Consider the following 26,936-nt stretch of genomic DNA (forward strand, 5'->3'; position numbering starts at 1 on the left):
TAAAAAAATGTTATTTTCTTCAAAAGGGAGCAGAAAAGTCTAATTATTAGACATCTGCCTCACGTTTGTGGTAAACCTCCATGTTCACAACTAAAATGGAGTCAACAGTCAGAATGAAAACTCTGAATTTGACCATGCCCTGAATTATTTAAATGGCCAAAAAGATGATCAGACAAGCTTTGATAGAAGGCCTGTTCTCATGATAAATGTGACTTCGATTCTGCTGCAACATAGAGCCAGCGATTTAATGTATCATCTCCTTCCTCATCTTACTTCTTTTGTTTTGTCCCCAACAGGAGGAAGAGTGTCACCTGTTCTGACCAGGGTAGGATGGTATACCACAACAGGAGTGTTCTTCACCCAGCCACATTTTTTCTCATTGGAATCCCAGGTCTGGAAAAGGTCCATGCCTGGATCTCTCTGCCTTTCTGCTGTATCTACCTTGTGGCTTTAATAGGCAATGCCACAATTCTGACAGTCATCAAGGCAGAGAAGTCTCTTCGAGAGCCCATGTTCTACTTTCTGGCCATCCTTTCAACAATTGATTTGGCCCTTTCTACAACCTCTATACCTCGCATGCTGGGTATCTTCTGGTTTGATGCTCATGAGATAAACTTTGGAAGTTGTGTCGCTCAGATGTTTTTGATTCATACCATCACTGGCATGGAGGCTGAAGTCTTGTTGGCCATGGCCTTTGACCGTTATGTGGCCATCTGTGCTCCACTCCATTACACAACCATCTTGACATCTCGCGTGCTGGTGAGCATCAGCATGTGCATTGTAATTCGTCCAGCTCTGATCACATTCCCCTTCATCTATCTCATTTACCGCCTACCTTTCTGTCAGGCTCACATAATGGCCCATTCCTACTGTGAGCACATGGGCATTGCCAAATTGTCCTGTGGAAATATTCATGTCAATGCTGCCTATGGGCTCTTTGTAGTCTCCCTCTTTCTTCTGAACCTGGTTCTTATTGGCATCTCTTACGTTCACATTCTCCGTGCCGTCTTCCGACTCCCATCACAGGATGCACGGCTAAAGGCTCTAAGCACGTGTAGTTCTCATGTTGCAGTCCTCTGCGTTTTCTATGTACCGTCTCTCTTCTCCTTCCTTACTCATAGATTTGGACACAAAATACCACAGTACATTCACATTTTGGTTGCAAACCTCTATTTGGTTATTCCACCTTCACTTAATCCCGTTATTTATGGTGTGAGGACCAAACAGATTCGAGAGCGAGTTCTTCATGTGTTTACCAAAAGATGACACTCATGTTCCTTTTCTAAGGATTTTGAAACCTTCTTGGGAGACTCATGCTCTTGCCTTAAATGACTGTCTCCTGTTCCTTCCTTTATTGCTGCCAATTTGCAGTACAAGTTGGTGTGATCCTGGCTGTAGACAAATGGATCCAGAGACTTGTAGAAACTTCACTGTATCTCAAGTTTGAAGACTGATGGGTTATCCCAAAAGGAATATCTTGGGAGAGAGTTGTGTGGCCTGTATGACTTGGAAATGAACTTATCATACTGGGCCTCTTGTGCTCTTTGATTTGAGATATGTGGCACTGGAAATGTGACCTGTCAACCCCTTTTGTTCTTCCTTCTTTCCTTTTCTGTTTTCTTCCATTCACGCATTCATACATTTGATTATTGATTTAATTTGCATTCACCTTGTGTCTGTTGTATACCTTGAATCATTTTTAACTGTTGGGGATAAATCAAGACACCAAATTAACACAAATGTCTGACTCCGTGGAGCTTGTACTTTGTTACTTGGTGTTTTTGTAAAGCCATGTCCTGGGTTGAAAACAATCATTGCCAAATCTGTAAGTTCAAGTGGAATCATCTGCCAAACACATAAGATATAGTGCATGGATAGCCAAAGCAAATATGTTATTTCAAGACTATATCTCACACATAGCAACAATAACATCACTGATTGACCCTCTGCACTGAGCTCCTGGCAGAAGCATAAGTGAGTTCTAATAATCTAGCTAACTATAGTTTTTCTCTTTATGTGATATATGCTTGTCTTTTAAATCTGGAAATAAGATTCTAGATGGCAGCAGCATAAGAGAGGTGGACACCAAAGAAGAACAGAAAGATGTAAAAGAAAACTATATTCTTGTTTTATTCAATGTAGGATAGTTTTAATGGAAAATTAAAAAAAATAAAATTTTAAAATTCTAAAAATAAATATAGAAGAGATAAAAATATGCAATTTGAAAACATCAATGGGATGTTTCACTTTATGCAGTTTTGTTTTTACAATACATAATTGACACTAAAATACTCTATCCCCAAATTCAAAGGCTTTCATCTGGGAACCATGATATATCACTAGCAGACTTGAATGTAAAAGTTGCAATTTTAGCTCTGAAGAGCCCCTTTCAAATGAATTTGAGTGAGGATTTTTAAACAGTTCATTAATACAATAGCCAGTAACAAGCAATAAACTTTGTGTCAACAAACTTGTCAACATTATTCTACATGTTTTTGAAATTTTAATATTGAGACTATTTTTAAAAAGAAGCTAAAGTAAAAATATTACAATTTTTTTTCTGCAAACAAGAATGAACTTACATTGCACCCATCTCTGAGATAATGCTTAATTAAATATATACAACATAAAGTAAAAATCACCATTAAATCTACACCACTCCAGCTTCCCTCTCATTTGTCCAGAGGTAAATTCTAGAATGTGCTTGTCTGATAATGGAGTACAAATTTTTAGTTTTATAACTACACATAGTGTTTTTGTTAAACTGTTTATTGACTTACATAGATTAAAATAATTTGTGTTTTATTTTGTAATATTGATTTTGATTATGTAGTCATATATTAATACATATTTATATAATTTTCAAAATTAGAATATATGCTCCATATCCATGAATCCTTTTTTATATTTTATAGTAACATTCAGGTTTTATTTTTTGAAGTATAATTCTTAGGTGATAGAATTACTACTAATCAGAATAGATTTCTTCTCGTTAATCTTTGTTTTTCATTCAGTATTTTTAAAACTTCACATTTTGAATGATTTTCTTTTTCTTATTTTCAAGCTGTCAATTATTTCATTTAGTTCTATATTTTCAAAACCTTCTTTCCCACTGATGTTTTCAAATTGCATATTTGAAATTGCATCTCTTCTATAGTTAGTATTAAAATTTTCTAATTTTCCATTAAAACAACCCTACTTTGAATAAAACAAAAATATAGTTTTCTTTTACATCTTTCTTTTCTCCTTTGGTGTCCACTTCTCTTATGCTGCTGCCATCTAAAATCCTTTTTCCAGATTTTTTTAAAAAATTATATTAAATGACCATTTTAACTTGATGACACATGCTTTAGTAATTTATTTCTACAATTGTCTTTCTATTTTCTTGCTCTAGGTTTCATTAGTCTTTATGGGGAACACTAAGTATCTCCCACTTCAGCTCTGCTGACAGTATTGCCCTTCTTGCTTTGACAATATTTAATTATATCTTTATGTTTTATTCAATGTAGGATAGTTTTAATGGAAAATTAAAGTCTAAGTATTTCCTCATTTGTCCTAATATTTGAAAATTAGAAATAAAATTTAGAATTTTGGAACAAAGTTCTATTCCATTAGATTTGTATATTTGCTGTTCTGCTTTGTTGCCTTTAGCAATGAGCACTACTGACAAAAATCATGATGCTACTTTTTAAAAAAAATTTAAACACTTTTTTCTGTTCTTTAGATAGAATGTCTATTTTTAATATTCTGAAATTTTCATATTTGAATGCAGATTTATATTTTTTAAATTATGTTAGCTATTCAGTAGGTCCTTAGGTAATGAAATTCTATATCTCCATTAATTCTAAGACCTTTTCAAAAAATTTTAAATCATTTCTCACCAAATTTCTTTTCATATTCTTACATCAATATTAAAAATAAAATTTAAACTCTATCTTTCATTCATGAATTTTATATTATTATTATTATTATTATTATTATTATTATTATTATTAGGATTAAACCCAGTGGTGCTCAATCACAGAGCCACATTCCAGCCCTCTTATTTTTATTTTTTATTTGCAATCCTTGTGCCTCAGCCTCCAAGTTGCTGAGTTGCTGAGTTACCTTACCCGAATTTTACCTTTCTGTCATCACTTTATCTAGTTTACTTTTGTTTTTCTGAAAAATCTTCCTCTTCTTAAAACTAATGATTTTTATTTTCAGTATTTTACATTCTACTCCTCAGATCTTTGATATTATCATTTTCAAACACTGGCATTTTCTATCTCCACTCCTTTGCATAATAATAGATGTTTGTTCAGGGTTGTAAATTTCTGTCGTCTCCCTCTATGTCCCTCTCTCCTTTTCTTGTATACTCACATGTCTCTTTAAGGCTGCTAACTACATGCATTTAACAGTTTCTTGCTAATTATATTACACATTTTCTTACTAATCTGTTAACTCTGTTTTTTGATGTTGTGAATTATTTTTGAATGTTTGATGAATATTTTCCATGAACTTTACTTTGTCTTTATGATTCTTAGCTGGACTCTTCAAAATTTTGACTGGACAGATTTTGCTTGTTGAGTTTTTTAGTGTGAATATCCTGAAATAGATACTGGAATGCAGGAAGCTTACTTGGAGTGATGGTGAGTAGGATAACAACCTCTAAAGGTGTGTGAGTCCTTATCTCCAGAATTCAACACCATATTAAATTTCATGGCAAAGAGGAATAAGGTCACAGATAAAATTAAGTTTGCAAATCAGCTGACTTTAAGATAGGGAGAGTATTGGATATGGAAAGTGACAAACCCCAAAATAGTGTGGCCTGAGGAGAGGGAATGAGGGAGAAGACAATACATTGATCCTTTCCCAGTACGCTCTTTCCCAGTGACAAGACAGGCCCCCAGAGAGGAGATATCCATCAAGTCTGGAATGGCAGTCTCTAGGAAGAGGCCAAAGCATTGATCCTTCCCCAAACAAATCCTTTTCCAAATACTGACTGCTGACCCCAGACCCTTTCATCGTGTCCAGTAAAACATGGCAATTCTTCAGTCCACTGACATGCTCATTAATAGCCTCTCTCAGTGTAACCTATATAAGCACAAACTCCCCCTTTGACCAGGGCCTCATTTTCTACCAGGAAAGTGGGTCTATCAGAGGCATGACTCCATTTGCTGAATAAAACCTGTGCTGATCCATGGAGTTTATGTCTGGCTTGGTCCTGGTCCTTTTGTGCTAACAGAGAGTATCCTGGATCATTAGGGGGATCCAAAGTAATCACAGGAGCTTTCTTGGAAAATTGGGAATGGAAGCATCATTTGACCCAGCTATCCCACTCCTTGGTCTATATCCAAAGGACTTAAAAATAGCATACTACGGGGACACAGCCACATCAATGTTTATAGCAGCACAATTCACAATAGCTAAATTGTGGAACTGAACTAGATTCCCTTCAATAGTGAATGGATTAAAAATATGACATATATACAAAATGGAATATTACTCAGCAATAAAAGAGAATAAAATCATGGCATTTGCAGGTAAATAGATAACATTGGAGAAGATAATGCTAAGTGATGTTAGTCAATCCCCCCAAAAATAAATGCCAAATGTTTTCTTTGATATAAGGAATCTGATTCATAGTGGAATAGACAAACTCTATATAGGGCAGAGGGGTGGGAGGGGAAGGGAGAGGGCATGGGGTAATTAATGATGGTTGAATGTGATGATCATTATTTTCCAAAGTACATGTATGATGACACAAATTGGTATAAATATACTATGTATACATCAGAGATATGAAAAAAAAAAAACCAAAGTAATCACAGGAGCCTTGAAAATGGACAATGAAAGCAGCATGATCTGATGCAAAGGAGATGTGATGATAGGGCAAGAGCATATGGGAAGGACTCCACTCTCCATCACTGGCCTTGAAAGTGGAGAAAGGGGGCCATGAGTTAAGGAAGGCAGCAGCCTAGAGAAGTTAGACACATCAACAGAGCTGATTGTCCCATAGAGCCTCCAGAAAGGCACACAGAAGTGACAATGCCTTGGTTCAGCACAGTGAGAAACACACCAATTTTCTAAATTTGTCTTGCACTAAGACAGGAAATTTCTAGCACATCTTTGTACTATTGCATCTGTCAGGCTTGATGAGCTCCCCTGGGAGAGAGATTTGATTTGGACCAAGGCAAAGAGCAGAACCAAGAGACTCAACTGAATTTTCAGTTGTGTTCCCAGTAAGTGGGGAAATGAGCACTCCAGGGCTTCCTCCACCAACCTCAACTGTGCAACCTCGCAGAATTCTTTTGGAATCTTCCCCTCATAGCTTCTGGCCTCTGGTTTAAAAATCTTGAACCCTAGAGAAACTTTCATGTTCCTCCCTGTATTTTAAATGTAACTTCCCCCTGAATCTGTAGGTATGCACCAGAGTGCTCGTCCTTGTCTTGTAATAATTACTTCTATTGATTTTGAAGCCAGAATATGTAAAGAACTCAAAAAACTTTACACCAAAAAAGTCAAATAGCCCAATTAATAAATGGGCAAATGAACTAAACCATGACTTCTCAAAAGAAGAAATATAACTGGCCAGCAAATGTAGAAAAAATGTTCAACATCATTAGCCATCAGGGAAATGAAAATCAAAACTACACTGAGATTTGACCTCACACCAGAATGGAAGTCTTTAGGTTAGGTACAGGGAAGTTAAAGGAGGGAAGGGGAGGGGATGACGGGATAAATAAAGATAGTAGAATGAAACAGACATTATTACTTTATGTATATATGTGACTACATGACCAATATGATTCTCCAACATGTACATTCAGAAAAATGAAAAATTATATCCCATATATGTTTGATATGTCAAAGTGCATAATGCATTCTTCTGTCATTATAACTAACTTAAATAAATAAAAAATTAATTAATTAAAAAAGATCAAACATACAACTCACAAAGCAGAAAATAAAAAATAGTAAAGCAGCATATGAAAAACACCAAATTTTATCATTTTGTTAGTTTTTAAACATCCCTTTGGATATTATTTTTCAATTTGAATATTCAATTAAAGGCCAATATTGGATACATCTTCATAGTAGTAATACAGACTTTTGAATTTTTAATTAGGTTTATCTTAATTTTATATGAGAAATGTATTACATTTATAGCTAACATATGCATATAAATCATCTTTTCTATGTTTGCTTTAATGGAAACTGTGAAAATTGTGTAGTTTTTAAAAAGACTGGCTTGGAATTCTTCCCCTAAAAATCTGTACATTATATACATAAATTCAAGTATAATGTATCATGTGTAAGTATTGCTATATTGCAACTTTGGAAAATACATTATAGAAAAGCAAGGATGGTGGAATGTGATGGTCATTATTATACAAAGTACATGTATGAAGACTTGAATTGGGTGAAGATATACCTTATATACAAACAGAGATATGATAAAATTGTGGTATATATGTGTATTAAAATTGTGATGCAAAGAAAATAAGAACAAAAAAAATTTTAAAGCATTCAGTATTAAAAAAAGAAGAAATATTGTAACTTAGGAAATTGAGGAGTATGAATTAACCTAGAGGAGTCAAGTAATTTGGGACTTTAATGTGGCTTAGGAAGAATGTTTAGTTTATAATATTGGGTAAAATAAAATTCTTTATTTTATTTTACCCAATGTGAAAGGATATAAGGATATGTTTGAAGAAATATATTTAATGATGAAAAAGTCTGAAAGTATAATAAAAATAAGAAAATAAAGAGAACCAGCTGTATCATGGTAAACAATCATAACTTTATGTCATAAATAGTTGCATTACATCCAGGGAAGCAATTTAACCTAACTATGTTTCAATTTTTTCATTTCATATAATAATTGTAACAGTAACAATTCAAGCAGTCCAGTTTTTCAAATACAATGATTGCAAAACCCATTCCATGGTGCATACCTCTTGATTAACAACAATAATATTTTTATTTATTTATCATAAATTTTGTGAATACTAAGGCATCTCTGTGAAGCATCCTTTTCTGGCAATTTTAGTATTTGTTGCAGAAATATAATTATTAGAGGAAGATACACACACACACATATACACAAGGATTATCTATTATATTTTAGTCTAATGTACTATGTGCTTTTTATATTCAAAATCAAACCAGAATTATTCCGAAGAATTTAAAAGGTAATATTTTAAAATATAAATAAACACCTAGTATCTCCAATTTCAGTATAGATTATCAGATTTTTGTTTTGTTTTGTTTTGTTTTTATAAAACAAGAATCAGAACAACAAGTCAATAAAAACTTCTCTACCCTAAAGCAAGACTTGGCTATATGGCTTGTGAGACAATTTGAAACCCATTTATTACTCTACTATTAACTACTGCCACAGGACACACTCTAAGGTTATTCCAGCCTACTCCCTAAATGACTCTTACCTTCCTGTGTTTTCTTTACAATTACAATTTTTCCTCCCTCCCTCCCTCCCTCCCTCCCTCCCTCCCTCCCTTCCTTCCTTCCTTCCTTCCTTCCTTCCTCCCTCCCTCCCTCCCTCCCTCCCTCCCTTTCTCCCTCTCTCTTTCTTTCTTTTTTTCATTTTTTTTATTATTGAACCCAGTCGTGCTTACCCTCTGAGCCACATTCCCAGCCCTTTTTTTAAAAAAAGTATTTTATTTAGATACACGTTCTCACTGAATTGCTTTCGGACTTCTCTAGGAGACTAACTTTGAACTCTCAATCGTGCCTCAGCCTCCTGAGCTGCTGGGATTATAGGCATATGTCACTGTGCCTGGTTACAGTTATGGTTCTTATGAACCTTTTAAATAGTATTTATCTGTAAAATCGTCTGAGTATGACAAGTCTACCAGTTCTTATTTACATTATATCTGAATATCTTAAGTATGTTCTCTTCTCCTTTCAAGTCTTCACCCTCTCATTTAAATCTCCATGCTAATTTTAACAGTTAGACTATGTTATTCCTACCTTCAAATATATTTTCAAGAATATGGCAACTCTGTGGAAGATGAGAAAAAAAAGCCAGTAAATTCTCTGATGATATTAAATCATGATATTATTACAATGTGATTAATAAAATAAAAGGCATCAAATCATGTTGCTAATAGGAAATCATGAAGCATCAGGCTAGGAAATACTTCATAAGCTACATCTATAAGAAGACTAAGCATAGATAATTGTGGTGCTGATTTTATAAAAGAAGTACAATTTAATAGTGGTAAGTTAGAAAATTAGAATTAATTTTTACATTAAGAAAAGCTAGAAAATCAAATAAATTATCTTATGTCAGGAATTAAATTGAAAAATTACAGTTGACTTACAAGAAACTTGTCTAGAATATAGGGGCTTTTTCCTTTGGGGAAAACTAACAGTTATGAAAAAGAAGCCAAAAAGATGAAAGGCTGTGTAAAGAGTTGGAGATATCTCTTGGGTGATGAAGATTAACAATGAATATTATAATCTGTCCATGAGGGAGATTCTGGGAAGAATCTATGTGTGGCACCTGAACCCTAAAGGGAAAACAGTAACTGGGGTGAAGAAGAAAAAGTCCAGACCCTAAGTGACTGGCATGATTCAGGAGTACCACATCCTCTAGTCTTTGGAAAAGCTTAAAAATTCTGAAGGAATAGAACATAATTCTAGACTTAATATCACATGTGTATTTTTAATATAGAGCATCTAGAACTATCTAAGAAAACAATTGGCCAAACAAAACATAACAATGATAATAATCTTTTTTTACATTTTAATTTTTTAAAATTAATTATACATGACAATAGAATGCATTTATGCACTTTGATATATCATACATAGATGGGATATAATTTCTCATTTTTCTGAGTGTACATGTTGCAGAGTCATATTGGTCATGTAGTAACACATGTAATCTTAATAATTAACCAAGAAGACAACCGATAGGCAATATGATTATTCCCACAGGCCACAGGTCCTAGAGATAACAGCAAACAAAAACAGAGTTTTAAATTATGTATCCAAATGCATAAAATAAGACACTGATATTGTTGGCAGACAGTTGAATGGTATAAGAAAATAGATGTTATAACTTAAAATAAATATATCTTAAAATAAAATGAGATGGAACTAAGAATGAAAAATCAGTAAAATAAAATCTCTAAAATAGAGTGGAAAAAGGATGAAAATTTTAAGATATTGATTAATGTAACAGGAGAGATAATAAAAAGATCTACTCATGAAATTGGAGATTAAAGGAAAGAACATGTAAAATATTACCTGAATTAATAGCAAAGAATTTTGCAAAACTAAAGAAATAAGTAAATGATTAAAAAAGCAATTAAAACATAAGTAAAATACAAATAATCTCATCACCAGGGGAAAATCATAAATTCTATCAAGGGGAATAGACATATTACCTTTAAAAGAATAACAATGAATTTTATAGCTGATATTTCAGCCAAAACCTGGGAAACAGAATACAATACAAAAACACTTTCAAAAGACTGAAAGATAAATGAAAATGTTAGAATTATATATCCTCAAAAAATCCTAAGATGAATATAAAGTTATTTTAGGAAAATAAACACCAAGGACATTTTTTTCGAACAAATTATATTAAATGAGCACTTAAATTATTCTTCAGAAATGCATAAATTTGCTACAGATGAAATTTTGATGATTCAGGGAGGAATGAATGAAAAAAGAAATAGTAAATATTTGGGAAAATTAAAATGACTGTTGACTGTGTAACACCAACCAGATGTGTATAAAATATAAAATGTATAAGGAAAAGTGGCTAAGATCCACAATAGTATATAAATCAAAAGGTGGGTAAATACACTAAAATTCTTCTAAGATCCTTATTAACATAAAGAGGTAAGACTGTTAATTTATGTTAGATTTGACAGTTTGCATAGACAACTTTAAGGCAATGGCTAAGTTATTGTAAACATGTATAAAATTAAAGTAAATGAGACATGCAGTAATAATAGCATTATAATCCAAAAGCAGAGAATTATTGTTGTAAAGGAGCCACAGCTCAGGCTGAAAAAACACTCAGTGCCTATAAGATAGTTGACTGAAGAGGATAAAAAAATAACAATGATTATGTTAAATGTGCATGACTTTAGTGGCAAACTTATACTAAAATTACTGAATTACTATAATAGAAATGTTATGCTTCCTGAAAGGGGAGACAAATGTAAATTCTAATGATATAAAAAGATGGATATTTTTAAATTGAGTTTGTTGAATAATTTATTTTTTTTTTTAAAGAGAGAGTGAGAGAGGAGAGAGAGAGAGAGAGAGAGAGAATTTTTTTTTTTAATATTTATTTTTTTAGTTCTCGGCGGACACAACATCTTTGTTGGTATGTGGTGCTGAGGATCGAACCCGGGCCGCACGCATGCCAGGCGAGCGCGCTACCGCTTGAGCCACATCCCCAGCCCGAGTTTGTTGAATAATTTAGAACTATAAATTTCAGAGTCAGGAAAAATAACACAGTCACCATTTTCTCCCAAGCATCTTGCAAATTATGGAAACAAAGATTCAGAAAATAAATATAACTATTTTGAGAGAAGAGTCTCCAGGAAATATGAATTACTCTAGTCACAATAGATAAAATCTGCTGTACAATATCAGCTAGATAAATTTTAAAAATAGAGAAAATTAGATAACCTTCTAAAATAAAATTACAAGAAAATCAAAGTGGAAGAACAGAATCCAACAACAGATAAGGAGAAGAAATGGTATGAAAATCATGTGGAAATGCAATGCATTTAAATATTGAGTATATTTCAATATAATAAAAATATTGAAAGAACCAATGTAGCCAAGCATCAGAACACAATTTTTTATGATAAAGCATTTCTCTGCAATTTCTTTGTATTAGGTGCTATTCCTTTTCTTTTCTATTTTTATTTTTTTAATTGATTTTATTTTTTAAATACACGACAGCAGAATGCATTACAATTCTTATTACATATATAGAGCACAACTTTTCCTATATTTGTATATAAAGTATGTTCACACCAATTCATGTCTTCATACATGTACTGTGGGGTTTTTTGCATTACAATTCTTATTACACATATATAACACAAATTTTCATATCTCTGTATATAAAGTAGGTTGACACTCAATTCGTGTCTTCATACATGTACTTTAGATAATGATATCCATCAAATTCCACTATCCATGCTAATACCCTGCCCCCTCCCTTTCCGTCTCACTCCTCTTCTCTATCTAGAATTCACTTATTCCTCCCATGCTTGCCCTCCCTACCCCACTATGAGTCAGCCTCCTTATATCAGAGAAAACATTCGGCATCTGTTTTTTGGGGATTAGGTAACTTCACTTAGCATTATCTTCTCCAATGCCATCCATTTACCTGTAAATGCCATGATTTTATTCTCTGTTATTGCTGACTAATATTCCATTGTGTATATATGCCACATATTTTTATCCATTCATCCACTGATGGGCATCTAGTTTGGCTCCACAGTTCAGCTATTGTGAATTGTGCTGCTATAAACATTGATGTGGCTATATCCCTGTAGTATGCTGTTTTGAAGTCCTTTGAGTAGAGTCCAAGGAGAAGAATAGCTGGATCAAACGGTGGTTCCATTCCCAGATTTCCAAGGACTCTCCATACTGCTTTCCATATTGGCTGGACCAATTTGCAGTCCCACCAGCAATGTGTGAGTGTACCTTTTCCCCACATCCTCACCAACACTTATTGTTGTTTGTCTTCATAATAGCTGCTATTCCTTTTCTGTTCCTCGTTTCTGCAGTACCATTTTCTTCACACAATCATATATTTGCTTGGTTCTGACCCCATAGATGACAGGGTTGAGCATTGGTGGCACTACAACATACAGATTGGCCAGGAGTATATGGATATAGCGGGGGACATTTCGACCAAAGCGATGTGTCATGAAGGAAAAGAGGGCAGGTGTATAAAAGGCCAGGATGACACAAACATGAGACCCACACGTGCTGAGGGACTTGAGTCGGGCTTCCTGTGAAGGGAGACGGAAAACAACACGGAGAATCTGGATGTAAGACAGGGCAATGGCGATGATGTCAAACACTAGATTACATATGGCACATAAACCATAGATGATATTGATCTTGATGCTGGCACAAGACAGGCGGGCAAGACCCATGTGCTCACAGTACGTGTGGGGGATGACGTTATTCCCACAGAAAGGCAGTCGTAGTATGAGAAATACAAATGGAATGACAAATATAATTGCCCTCACTAACACACCAAGACCAATTACAAACACAACCTTGTTGGTGAGGACAATGCTATATCGGAGAGGGTTGCAGATGGCCACATAGCGGTCATATGCCATTGCTAGGAGGACTGCTGACTCCATAAGTGTGAATTTGTGAATGGAAAACATCTGGATGAGGCAGTCTTCAAAGATGATCTTTCTGAGATTAATCCAGAAGATCCCAAGCATCTTAGGGATGGTCGCAGTGGAGAGCCCCAAGTCAATGGTAGCCAACATGGCCAGGAAGTAGAACATGGGCTGGTGAAGACTGCTTTCAGACTTGATCACCAAGAGAATGGTGAAGTTCCCTACGAGTGCAATCAGGTATACACCACAGAAAGGAAAGCCGATCCAGATGTGAAGTGCCTCTAGTCCTGGGATCCCCAGCAACAAGAAGGTAGAGGGGTGAGACTGACTATCATTGGAAAGGTACATCCTGTTTGGGAATGCATGAGTCCATGTTTTTTTAGATTGGTATTTACATCAAAACTGCAAGTCACCAGTTTTCTGCAGCCTTTGAGACCTAAAGATAATATAAGGAATATTGTACCTTTTAATACAGGTTCTTCTGCAAATCTGACAATTTGAAATACACTTTCTACAGAGAACTTCAGATAAGTGACATCCAAGGATAAGTCTCTAAAGATAATTATAAATTAAATTAAAATTAAATGTTCTGCATGTGACTTTAAACTTTGCTAGCCTTCTCCTCTTTGATACATTATCAATATCACCAATATTATGAAATAATTTTAGCTCTCTATTCATTAACTACTTTTTCTTATCAACAGTATCATCAATACCAGAACTCTCCTGAATTTTGATCAACTTAGGTGTCTGCTAGCCTTTGAATACAGTACTGGAAATTAATCCCAGTTGATTGAATAATAATATGCAAGGTGAAATAGAAAATTGGTAATATATACTCAATTAAACACATAAATTTGCCAAAATATATGGCAAAATATTAAAAATTACTCTAAAGGATTAAAATTAGTTCATCTATTAATTTTCAGTCATATAATTACAAAATGAGATAGAGAATAATAGTGAAACCAATTGTTGCAGTATTGCCCACTATTTATAAAACTTTTTTTTTTAACTTGGGAAAAATCATCTCTAGTCCTTACAACAGACATGAATAATATCAATTTTACATAATTATTTGAACAATCTAAGAATTTAGGAATTTAAGAGGCTTCTAGAAGTTTAAAATTATCTTATGGAAATTAAATGATGGAGGAAAGTGGTGAATGGAAATGGAAAGAAAAAGGAAAGAAATAAAAGGACAATGTGGACCTTATCTGTACTATATATCACACACAAATAACACTAACTCAGTGTTTATAAATAGGAATATTTATGAAAAATATTTCTTATTATCAGTTTCTGATACTTTTCTTCCATTAGTTAAACAAGTTTCACAGCAATATTTTAATTTAATCATAATCTCTAAAATTAATAAAGTGGATGTTCTCAAAAGTAAGACCTTCTGATTCATCCACACATAAATCCTCAATAACATGACCAAATGCTTCTCCATGAATGTCATTATTGACACATGATGACATTTATAACTGTAGAATTATATAATGCAATTTTTGGTTCTAGAAAGATAAATAATTCACTTTTCCAATTTCCTTTGTACCTCTCTTAGTTCCATTTTTTAAATGCTTTCAGTCTTTTTAAAAGATATTTGTCCCACTGACCATTCATTAAATACAGGTAGTTCTTAATCTTTGGCCTTAAGTCCAATTTTTGCTCCCTTCTTTGTTATCCCTTTCCTTCAGTACTTTAATTGTTCCAAAGAAATTTGTCACACACAAAATTAAAGAAGATAACAAAACTTGGAAACATGAAAAAAAATCCACATGGAATTTGCAAGTATCTTAACCTAGGGATAGTGATAAGAATGTAAATAATGTTTTAAAAGATTATACCCCAGTTCCTTGGCCCATTTGTTGATTGGATTATTGGGTTTTTTTTGGTGTTAAGATTTTTGAATGTTTTATATATCCTAGAGATTAGTGCTCTATCTGATGTGCTTGTGGTAAAGATTTGTTCCCATTCTTTAGCCTCTCTATTCACCTCACTGATTGTTTCTTTTGTTGAGAAGAAGCTTTTTAGTTTGAATCCATCCTATGTATTGATTCTTAGTTTTAATTCTTGTGCTATAGGAATTTTATTAAAGAAGTTTGGGCCTAATTCAACATGATGGAGATTTGGGCCTACTTTTTCTTCCATTAGGCACAAGGTTTCTGGTTTAATTTCTTGGTCCTTGATCTACTTTGAGTTGAGTTATGTGCATGGTGAGAGATAGGGGTTTAATTTCATTTTGTTACCTGTTATTTGCAGTTTTCCCAGCACCATATGTTGAAGAGGTTATCTTTTCTTCAATCTACATGTTTGGTGTATTTGTCTAATATAAGAAAACTGTAGTTATGTGGGTTGGACTATGTGTTCTCAATTCTGTACCACTCTCTCATAAAAAGATATGCAATCAATTAACAAACTTATGAAAAAAATGTTCAACATCTCTAGCAATAGGAGAAGTGCAAATCAAAACTACTCTAAGATTTCATCTCATTCCAGTCAGATGACAATTATCAAGAATACAAACAACAATAAATGTTGGCGAGGATGTGGGGAAAAAGGCATACTCACACATTGCTAGTGGGACTGCAAATTGGTGCAGCCAATATGGAAAGCAATATGAAGATTCCTTGGAAAACTTAGAATGGAACCACTATTTGACCCAGCTATCCCACTCCTTGGTTTATACCCAAAGGACTTAAAAACAGCATACTACAGGGACACAGCCATATCAATGTTTATAGTAGCACAATTCATAATAACTAAATTATGGAACCAACCCATATGCCATTCAGTAGATGAATGGATAGAGAAACTTTGGTATGTGTACACAATGGAACATTACTCAGCATTAAAAGAGAATAAAATCATGGTAAATGTATGGAGTTGAAGAATATAATGCTATGTGAAGCAAGCCAATCCCCAAGCCAAAGGCTGAATGTTTTCTTTGATATGAGGATGCTGACTTATAATGGCAATTGGAGTGGGGGGAGCATGGTAGGAATGGAGGAATTTTAGATAGGGCAAAGGGGAAAGAGGGGAAGGGAGGGGGCATAGGGAAAGGAATGATGGTGGAATGAGTTAGACATCATTACCCTAAGTACATGTATGAAGACACAAATGATGTGAAAATATTTTGTGTATAATCAGTGACTTGAAAAATTGTGCTCTAAATGTGTAATATGAAATGAATTGCATTCTTCCATCATGTATAACAAATTATAATAAATAAATGACTAAAAATAAGATTATACTCCAACTTCAAAAATTTAGCATATTTTATAGATAAAAGAGAGTAAATGACTACTAGATAGATGTATCTGCATACAAAAATCATCTTCATGAAAAGTGTATAAATGTACAAAACAATTCTAGGCATCATTTTTCTGAATATATGACACCACATAAAATGTTGCTAAGAGGTAATCATGCACTACTTTTTCTGAGAAATAAGGACTACCTATCCAGTTTCACACATTACATCAAACATTCTTCATTTATTAAAATTATTCCAAATGAAATTATAAATACAAGGTCACTAAACTAAATTGTAAGTGAAATATAAAATAGGTCCAGTTTTTGGGAAAAACTTTCTTCAAATACTCACCTCTGAGAAAGTTACATCTAATCTGACTTCTTCGAACTCTGTAGAATTACATAGTTCTTTCTGAATTATTTTTTGTGAACATCAATGTCTATTTCAAGAAAGGCATACCCCAATCCCTGTAAATTGGGAGTAATTATATATTATATAATATATAATATATATATTATATATTATATATATAATTATATATATAATTAGTATATATATATATTCATTCTACATAAAATAACAGCTTACTCTATTGCTTTTAATTTAAAAGTTTTACCTACAAACACCCTCTTTGTTATTTTGAGGTACTTCATTTTCATTCAATGTAATCAATATGGAAAATCTCATTCACATTCACTGTTTTGATAGCTATCTTTCTAATAAAGACTACTAAATAAATGTGTCCATAATATTTATTCAACTAAAACTGAAATTTACATGACTAAATTCTCCTAAGAAATTATTTTTACCTTTTTTTCTAAAAATAGTACAAATTAAATATTTCTAAAATTGAATTCCCAACACTGATTCCACCAAACGCCAATTGTCACTTATTCCTCTTTTTTTGCTGTCTAATTCTATGAATGCCAGTATCATTGGGCAAATGGTCAATTTAAAAATATAAGCATCGTCCTTTTCCTTTTTCCACCTCTTTAAAGAAAAATACTAACAATTCATCTTTTAAAAACATATCAAAACCAGCACACTGTCTACATTCTAATTGGAATGGTTCAAATCACCATTTCTTGAAGTCATTACAGTTCAGTGCTTCCCAAGGCTCAAGAACATGAGCTCTGCACTGGACTGATTGTGTTGAACCCTAGCTTTATGACCAAGTCACTCTGGATTTAAAGGGAAGAAAATAGGAACTATTGTTTATTAGTTGTGTGACATTGCATGAGTAATGTAATATTTCTACAACTCAGTTTCTTAATCTAGGAAACAGAGATAATAAAGATAAATAACTTAACTTAAATCTGTTATCAGGTTTATAACAGATAATTCCTTCAAAACATTGAACCATGTTCCAAAGAGATCCCTCATGCATATTATCCCTCATGCATTAGATATAAAAATTTTTTCCAAAAGGCACACCTATTGGATTCAGAATAAAATCTAAATGCTTTTATTAATATTACATAGCCTTTATTTGCCATGATCCTATTCTTTCCCAAAGCTTCATCCTTAGTCTGTTTTCCCCAAACATAACCCTTGTCTCCTGTCATCTCTTCTATGCCTCTTCTTTCCCTTGTGCATCTCTAAGTTGAGAGACAGAAAAGACTCACCAGGCTGAGCATCAAAACAGATTCCTATCTCTGTATTGTCAAAACCTGCTCAGTTTTTATGAGGGCATTGCTTTTTACCTGGGAGGAACTTTCATTAGAAAATTCCCTAGAGCCAGTTTTTTAAAAGTACACAGGTCTCTGGGGATTCTGGTTTCCAATCTGGGTCATGAAGTGCACCATGACTTACAAGAAAATAAATTCAGGAGAAACAGATTTCTTAATTAACTAGAATATTTCTATGAACCTTTCATTAACTCATTCTATAGTGCAAAACAATAGTAGATAGAGCTCATGCCTTCATAATTCTGGACCATCATTTATGGAGAAAATATACTTTTGTGTCAAAAGACAAGGGCTGTCCAGTCAATGACTCTGCTCTACATATAATATTATAAATTTTCTAAGTAAATTGATATTGGACAGATCATCCACTTTATATTCTTTTTTATCTCTTCAGTTGTTACTTTTTAAAAAAATAAACTAATCTATTTCTCATTCATAGTTATTGATACAGGTATGTTCCTACAAAGTCATTTTCCCTTTTTCTACCCTGAAATAATAACTAACCTATATATCTGCAAAGCTGAACTCACAGAGCTTAGCTAATGCCATGGAGGGCTTCATGAGTGTGTGTCCAGGGCAGTACATAGCACTCTACTCTAAAATAGGGCTCAATGCTTGTTTGAGGTTTAATGCTCTGTGGTTGCAATCCTTAATTTTAAAAATAATTCTGTCTTTGAGTTTATCTTCTTCAGTTGAAGTCTGATAGGAACATGGAGCAGGTGCTAGATAATTGGAGCTCAGCTCAGATACACTCATGTCTTTTACAACCTCTGCATCCCCTCAGGATGATTTCATAGGCATTTGTTACTGTATCCCTGCCCAGAGATTGCTGCTGTCCTTTGACCTTGGCAGGTTCCTGACCCTGATCCTATCCACACCTATGTCCAGAACACATATGATCCTGTTCATGTTTATACAACCTTAGTGTTTCCTGTTTTTATGAATCTTTACCTTATCATTATCTTGGCTCATCCATAATTCAGCAACCAGCTCTGCATGTGCTCAATGACAGCTCCAGACCGGAAGGGCTCCACCTTATACCTGTGTTGAGCCTCACTCTTCAGAGTCTTCCTATTGACACCATATTGGTAATATATCCAGTGTCTGAGCAAGGGAAACCAGGAATTCTGGATGAAATTAATGCCTGTGGGTCAAAGGTTTGGCTAATCAGAGAAAAGCATCTCTGATTAAATCACAAACAGCTTTTTATCATTTGCTTTTCCCACTTGTATGAACCTGAGAAAAAGTTGCAGAGCAATACCCCAGAAATCAGTCAATCTTTTGCATCTGGTTGTGGACATTATTGTGCTATGATTCAGTGCTCTTTTCATTATTTCTCCTTTTTCTAAGTCTAAACAACAAAACAGAAGTCCCCTGCTGCACACTTTTTTTATTCCTATAAAATCTGTGTTAGACATGTGTTTCTTGCATATCTCTTGAAAACTCATACCTTTCAATCATTTATGAAATAAACTTACAAATGTGAGTGAAGTCCATCTTTCTAGACCAGCTAAATTTTTTATCCATGGTCTTACAAAATTTAGAACAGGGATCAATACATTTAGTCTCCTTTATATGGTCTATCCAATATAAATTTAGAGTTGAGTGAAATAGGCAGGGTTTTGATGCATTTATGTATATAAGCAAGAGTCCTTTATCTAGTATACTTATATTTGATTTTTTTTGGTTTTATTTTTTCCCTTATTTTGTTAGAATTCATAAGTAGAAAGACAAGAGAGGGATCAGCAACAAATGGAAGTACGTATTTCAAACACTGAGAGACGATGGACGCCAAACAAAAATTCTGTATCCAGCAAAATTAAGCTTCAGGTACAACAACGAAATAAAAATCTTTCATGATAAACAAAAGCCAAAAGAATTTGCAGCCAGAAAACCAGCATTGCAAAGCATCTTGAGCAAAACACTACATGAGGAAGAAATGAAAAACAATAACCAAAACTATCAGTGGGAAGTGCCTCGGTAAAGACAGAGGACAGGGGGAAAGCTAATCATGGAGAAACAAACTAAATTAGAAAAAAAAAGATAAATAATCAAACATGGCAGGAAGTACAAACCATATATCAATAGTAACTCTAAACGTTAATGGCTTAAACTCTCCAATAAAGCGACATAGGCTGGTAACAAGGATTAAAAAAACAAATCCAACAATATGCTGTCTCCAGGAGACACATCTGATTGGAAAAGACATACACAGGCTGAAGGTGAAAGGTTGGGAAGAAATATACCACGCACACAGTCCTCGTAGGCAAGCAGGGGTGGCCATCCTCATATCGAATAAAATCGACTTCAAGACTAAGTTAATCAAAAGGGATAAGGAAGGACATTATATACTGTTAAAAGGAACCATTCACCAACAAGACATAACAATTATCAATATTTATGCACCAAATAATGGTGCTGCGACATTCATAAAACAAATTCTCCTCAAGTTCAAGAATCAAATAGACCACAACACAATAATTATGGGTGACTTCAACACACCTCTCTCACCATTGGACAGATCCTCCAAACAAAAGTTGAATAAAGAAACTATAGAACTCAATATCACAATCAATAACCTAGACTTAACTGACATATATAGAATATTTCAACCATCATCAAATGGATATACTTTTTTTCTCAGCAGCACATGGATCCTTCTCAAAAGTAGACCATATATTATGCCATAGGGCAACCCTCAGTAAATATAAAGGGGTGGAGATAATACCATGCGTTTTATCTGATCATAATGGAATGAAACTGGAAATCAATGATAAAAGAAGAAAGGAAAAACCCTACATCACATGCAAAATGAACAATATGTTACTGAATGATCAATGGGTTACAGAAGACATAAAGGAGGAAATCAAAAAATTCTTAGAGATAAATGAAAATACAGACACAACATATCGGAATCTATGGGACACAATGAAAGCAGTTTTAAGAGGGAAATTCATCACCTGGAGGTCATTCCTCAAAAAAAGGAAAAACCAACAAATAAATGAGCTCACACTTCATCTCAAAGCCCTAGAAAAGGAAGAGCAAAACAACAGCAAATATAGCAGAAGGCAAGAAATAATTAAAATCAGAGCGGAAATCAAGGAAATTGAAACAAAAGAAATTATTGAAAAAATTAACAAAACTAAAAGTTGGTTCTTCGAAAAAAGAAATAAGATCGACAGACCCTTAGTCATGCTAACGAAGAGAAGAAGAGAGAGAACTCAAATTACTAACATACGGGATGAAAAAGGCAATATCACAACAGATGCTACAGAAATACAGAAGACAATTAGAAATTATTTTGAAAACCTATATTCCAATAAAATAGAAGATAGTGAAGACATCGATAAATTTCTTATGTCATATGATTTGCCCAGACTGAGTCAGGAGGATACACACAATTTGAACAGACCAATATCAATGGATGAAATTGAAGAAGCAATCAAAAGACTACCAACCAAGAAAAGCCCAGGACCAGATGGGTATGCAGCGGAGTTTTACAAAACCTTTAAAGAAGAATTAATACCAATACTTTTCAAGTTATTTCAGGAAATAGAAAAAGAGGGAGCTCTTCCAAATTCATTCTATGAGGCCAACATCACCCTGATCCCGAAACCACACAAAGACACCTCAAAGAAAGAAAACTACAGACCAGTATCTCTGATGAACCTACATGCAAAAATCCTCAATAAAATTCTGGTGAATCGGATACAAAGGCACATCAAAAAAATTGTGCACCATGATCAAGTAGGATTCATCCCTGGGATGCAAGGATGGTTCAATATACGGAAATCAATAAATGTTATTCACCACATCAATAGACTCAAAGATAAGAACCATATGATCATCTCGATAGATGCAGAAAAAGCATTCAACAAAGTACAGCATCCCTTTATGTTCAAAACATTAGAAAAACTAGGGATAACAGGAACTTACCTCGACATTGTAAAAGCTATCTATGCTAAGCCTCAGGCTAGCATCATTCTGAATGGAGAAAAATTGAAGGCATTCCCTCTAAAATCTGGAACAAGACAGGGATGCCCTCTATCACCACTTCTATTCAATATAGTTCTCGAAACACTGGCCAGAGCAATTAGACAGACGAAATAAATTAAAGGCATAAAAATAGGAAAAGAAGAACTTAAATTATCACTATTTGCAGATGACATGATTCTATAACTAGAAGACCCAAAAGGGTCTACAAAGAAACTACTAGAACTAATAAATGAATTCAGCAAAGTGGCAGGATATAAAATCAACACGCATAAATCAAAGGCATTTCTGTATATCAGCGACAAAACTTCTGAAACGGAAATGAGGAAAAACACTCCATTCACAATATCCTCAAAAAAGATAAAATACTTGGGAATCAATCTAACAAAAGAAGTGAAAGATTTATACAATGAAAACTACAGAACCCTAAAGAGAGAAGTAGAAGAAGATCTTAGAAGATGGAAAAATATACCCTGTTCATGGATAGGCAGAAGTAACATCATCAAAATGGCGACATTACCAAAAGTTCTCTATAGGTTTAATGCAATGCCAATCAAAATCCCAACGGCATTTCTTGTAGAAATAGATAAAGCAATCATGAAATTCATATGGAAAAGTAAAAGACCCAGAATAGCAAAAGCAATTCTAAGCAGGAAGTGTGAATCAGGCAGTATAGCGATACCAGATTTCAAACTATATTACAGAGCAATAGTGACAAAAACAGCATGGTACTGGTACCAAAACAGGCGGGTGGACCAATGGTATAGAATAGAGGACACAGAGACTAATCCACAAAGTTACAACTATCTTATATTTGATAAAGGGGCTAAAAGCATGCAATGGAGGAAGGATAGCATCTTCAACAAATGATGTTGGGAAAATTGGAAATCCATATGCAACAAAATGAAACTGAATCCTTTTCTCTCACCATGCACAAAAGTTAACTCAAAATGGATCAAGGAGCTTGATATCAAATCAGAGACTCTGCGTCTGATAGAAGAAAAGTTGGCTCCGATCTACAAATTGTGGGGTCGGGCTCCAAATTCCGTAATAGGACACCCATAGCTCAAGAGTTAATAACAAGAATCAACAAATGGGACTTACTTAAACTAAAAAGTTTTTTCTCAGCAAGAGAAACAATAAGAGAGGTAAATAGGGAGCCTACATCCTGGGAACAAATTTTTACTCCTCACACTTCAGATAGAGCCCTAATATCCAGAGTATACAAAGAACTCAAAAAATTAGACAATAAGATAACAAATAACCCAATAAACAAATGGGCCAAAGACCTGAACAGACACTTCTCAGAGGAGGACATACAATCAGTCAACAAGTTCATGAAAAAATGCTCACCATCTCTAGCAGTCAGAGAAATGCAAATCAAAACCACCCTAAGATACCATATCACTCCAGTAAGATTGGCAGCCATTATGAAGTCAAACAACAACAAGTGCTGGGGAGGATGTGGGGAAAAGGGTACTCTTGTACATTGCTGGTGGGACTGCAAATTGGTGTGGCCAATTTGGAAAGCAGTATGGAGATTCCTGGGAAAGCTGGGAATGGAACCACCTTTGGACTCAGCTATTGCCCTTCTCAGACTATTCCCTGAAGACTTTAAAAGAGCATACTACAGGGATACTGCCACATCTATGTTCATAGCAGCACAATTCCCAATAGCTAGACTGTGGAACCAACCTAGATGCCCTTCAATAGATGAATGGATAAAAAAATGTGGCATTTATACACCATGGAGTATTACGCAGCACTAAAAAATGACAAAATCATGGAATTTGCAGGGAAATGGATGGCACTAGAGCAGATTATGCTTAGTGAAGCTAGCCAATCCCTAAAAAACAAATACCAAATGTCTTCTTTGACATAATGAGAGCAACTAAGAACAGAACAGGGAGGAAGAGCAGGAAGAAAAGATTAACATTAAACAGAGACATGAGATGGGAGGGAAAGGGAGAGAAAAGGGAAATTGCATGGAAATGAAGGGAGACCCTCATTGCTATACAAAGTTACATATAAGAGGTTGTGAGGGGAATGGGGAAATAAACAAGGAGAGAAATGAATTACAGTAGATGGGGTAGAGAGAGAAGATGGGAGGGGAGGGGAGGGGGGATAGTAGGGGATAGGAAAGGTAACAGAATACAACAGTTACTAATAGGGCATTATGTAAAATTGTGGATGTGTAACCGATGTGATTCTGCAATCTGCATTTGGGGTAAAAATTGGGAGTTTTTAACACAATTGAATCTAATGTATGAAATATGATATGTCAAGAGCTTTGTAATGTTGTGAACACCAATTAAAAAAAGGAAATATCTCCCCTCTAAATTCAAATCAATTTAAAGATGTGACCAAGATTGAAGGACCAGTAAGAGTAGATAAGAAACTGATGTTTAAGTGCAACATGAAGGAGGTCTATGGTGGACAACTATGAGAAGATAATAATCCAGACAGAGTGAAATGTTCTAATTAAGGAAGAAATTTGCCAATAGGATACCTTTAAATAATTATAATTTTCAGAATACGTTGGTCTATTACTACTTGTGGGGCTGAAAACAGGGATTGGATCACATAAGGACAACCTGTATCTGTAGAGTTTTTCTAGTAGAGTAGAAGATACTAAAAACAAGTATTGAAAATTGTTAACATGCATGTAAAATTAGTGGTAAGTATATAGGAATCTAACATATCATTTTATTTATTTATTTTTAATGCCAGGGATTGAACCCTGGAGTATTTAACCACTGAGTAACATCTCCAGTCCTTTTTATTTTATTTTTTAAATCTTGAAACAGGGACTTACTTACTAAGTTGCTTAGGGCCTTGCTATGTTGCTGAGGTTGGCTTTGAACTTGTGCTTCTCCTGCCTCAGCCTAATTTTATTCTATCTTTGAATATTGAATATTGATAAATATTATATTACATATAATATGTAATATATAAATATTATTATTTATTTATTATTATTATATATTATTATATAAATATAATCTCATTGAAGTCAATAAAATGTTTGAAGGAATAAGTTATTGCTTATTAGATTAACCATGAGTAAGAAATGGAAATGGAATAGGACAGGAAAATAGAGGGAGCAACTGAAAAAAAAGATAAAGAAAAAAAGACATGTGGTTTAAGAACTTAACAAATGCAATGTTTTAGTTGATTGAAATAGCTACAACTAGAACAGAGTTGCTCTTCATAAGAATGTTTATCCTTGAATAAACAAGTATGCTTTGTTTTTAAAATAAAGTCAGAGATTATGAAGGAACAGGAGCATCAGTTACTGCCCTCCAACACAGAGTGAGTAAATGAAGGGTTTAGGTAGACTCACAAGGTAAGCATTAAATTTCTCATTTCTTTTTAAGTTTTGCATTTTATTCTAAAGCTTCATACTACAACTAATGTGTTTCTATAACTTCTGCCTTTTTAAACTACACCACTGAAGTATAATTAACACACCACAAAAAGCGTATGCAATGTACACTGTTTGATGAATTTGGAGGTAAATACACATCTGTGAGACCACAATATGTGTCTTCAACTGTCCATTAACTTTCAAAGTTTCCTTCCAAAATTGTGTGTTTTCTGTGTGATAATCAGGAAATCCTTGCCTATAAAATGTCAGGGAGATTTCCAACTAGGTCTTCTTATAGGAGTTTTATGTTTTCATGTCTTAAGTTTTTAATCCAGTTTGAGTGAATATTTGTTTATGATATATGATAAGGGTGAAGTTTTATTCTTTTGCATCTGGATATTCACTTCATCAGAGGGATTATCTTTACCTTATTGTGTATCCTTGGAACTCTTAACAAAATCAGTTGACCAAATGTCGATGGATTTACTACTGGACTCCTGGTCCATTCCATTGGGTTGTATGTCTGTTTTTGTGCCTGTGCCATATTGTTCTGATTACTATAGATTATGCAAATATTTTTATATCAGGAAGTTTGAGGTGTCTAATTTTGCTCTTCTTGCTGAACATTTCTTCACCTTCTGACTTGTGATGTGTTATGAAGGATTGTTTCTTATTTCTGTAAAAAAATAATATTTGGATTTTTAATGGGGTTCACATTGAATCTGTAGTTGGTTTTAGTTAATGTGGACATTTTAAGAATAGAAAGTCTTCTAATCCATTAACATGGAAGATGTCTCTGTTTATTTATGAGTGCTTTGACTTCTTTTGACAGTGTTTTATACTTTTTAGTATAAAAGACTTTGACTTTGTTGAAGTTTTTTTTCTAAGAAAACATCTCCTCATCCATCAACATGATGATTTTATCCTTCATTCTGTTAAAAACATCTAGATATGTTGAAACAACCTTGTATCCCAGGTGTAAATTCTCTTGGTCATGGTATGTGAATCTTATATACTGCCAAATTAGGTTTGCTAATATTTTGTTGAGGATTTTGCAGCTTGTTCATCAGAAACATTGACTTTGAGTTTTCTTGCAGTGTTCTAGACGTGATGTTCTTTTTTTTCCTTTGTGGATATGGTATCCTTTTTAACAGGGGTTATCATAACTTGACAGAAGCAAGAATGAGAAGGTATATAAATACCCTCAGGGATTATCAGTCAACTTTTTAAAGAGTAGCTATTGATAACTTGACAATGTGTTTGTTTCTTCTGCT

The 26,936-nt window shown here is 34.0% G+C and overlaps 2 protein-coding genes across 2 annotated transcripts; one reads left to right on the top strand and one right to left on the bottom strand.

Moving 5' to 3' along the window:
• Positions 1–330: 330 nt before the first annotated feature.
• LOC308642132 (olfactory receptor 52J3) lies at positions 331–1,266 on the top strand (the record flags this gene model as incomplete). The annotated part of the gene is made up of 1 exon (XM_081280738.1): positions 331–1,266. One exon carries the CDS (start codon positions 331–333, stop codon positions 1,264–1,266), a length of 936 nt encoding a protein of 311 aa, XP_081136864.1.
• Positions 1,267–12,746: 11,480 nt separating this feature from the next.
• Positions 12,747–13,700, bottom strand: LOC308642058 (olfactory receptor 52E2; the record flags this gene model as incomplete). The annotated part of the gene is made up of 1 exon (XM_081280660.1): positions 12,747–13,700. One exon carries the CDS (start codon positions 13,698–13,700, stop codon positions 12,747–12,749), a length of 954 nt encoding a protein of 317 aa, XP_081136786.1.
• Between the last annotated feature and the right edge of the window lie 13,236 nt (positions 13,701–26,936).

The sequence above is a fragment of the Spermophilus citellus genome (assembly GCF_964194105.1).
Source record: "Spermophilus citellus genome assembly, chromosome: 2".
Lineage (NCBI taxonomy): Eukaryota > Metazoa > Chordata > Mammalia > Rodentia > Sciuridae > Spermophilus > Spermophilus citellus.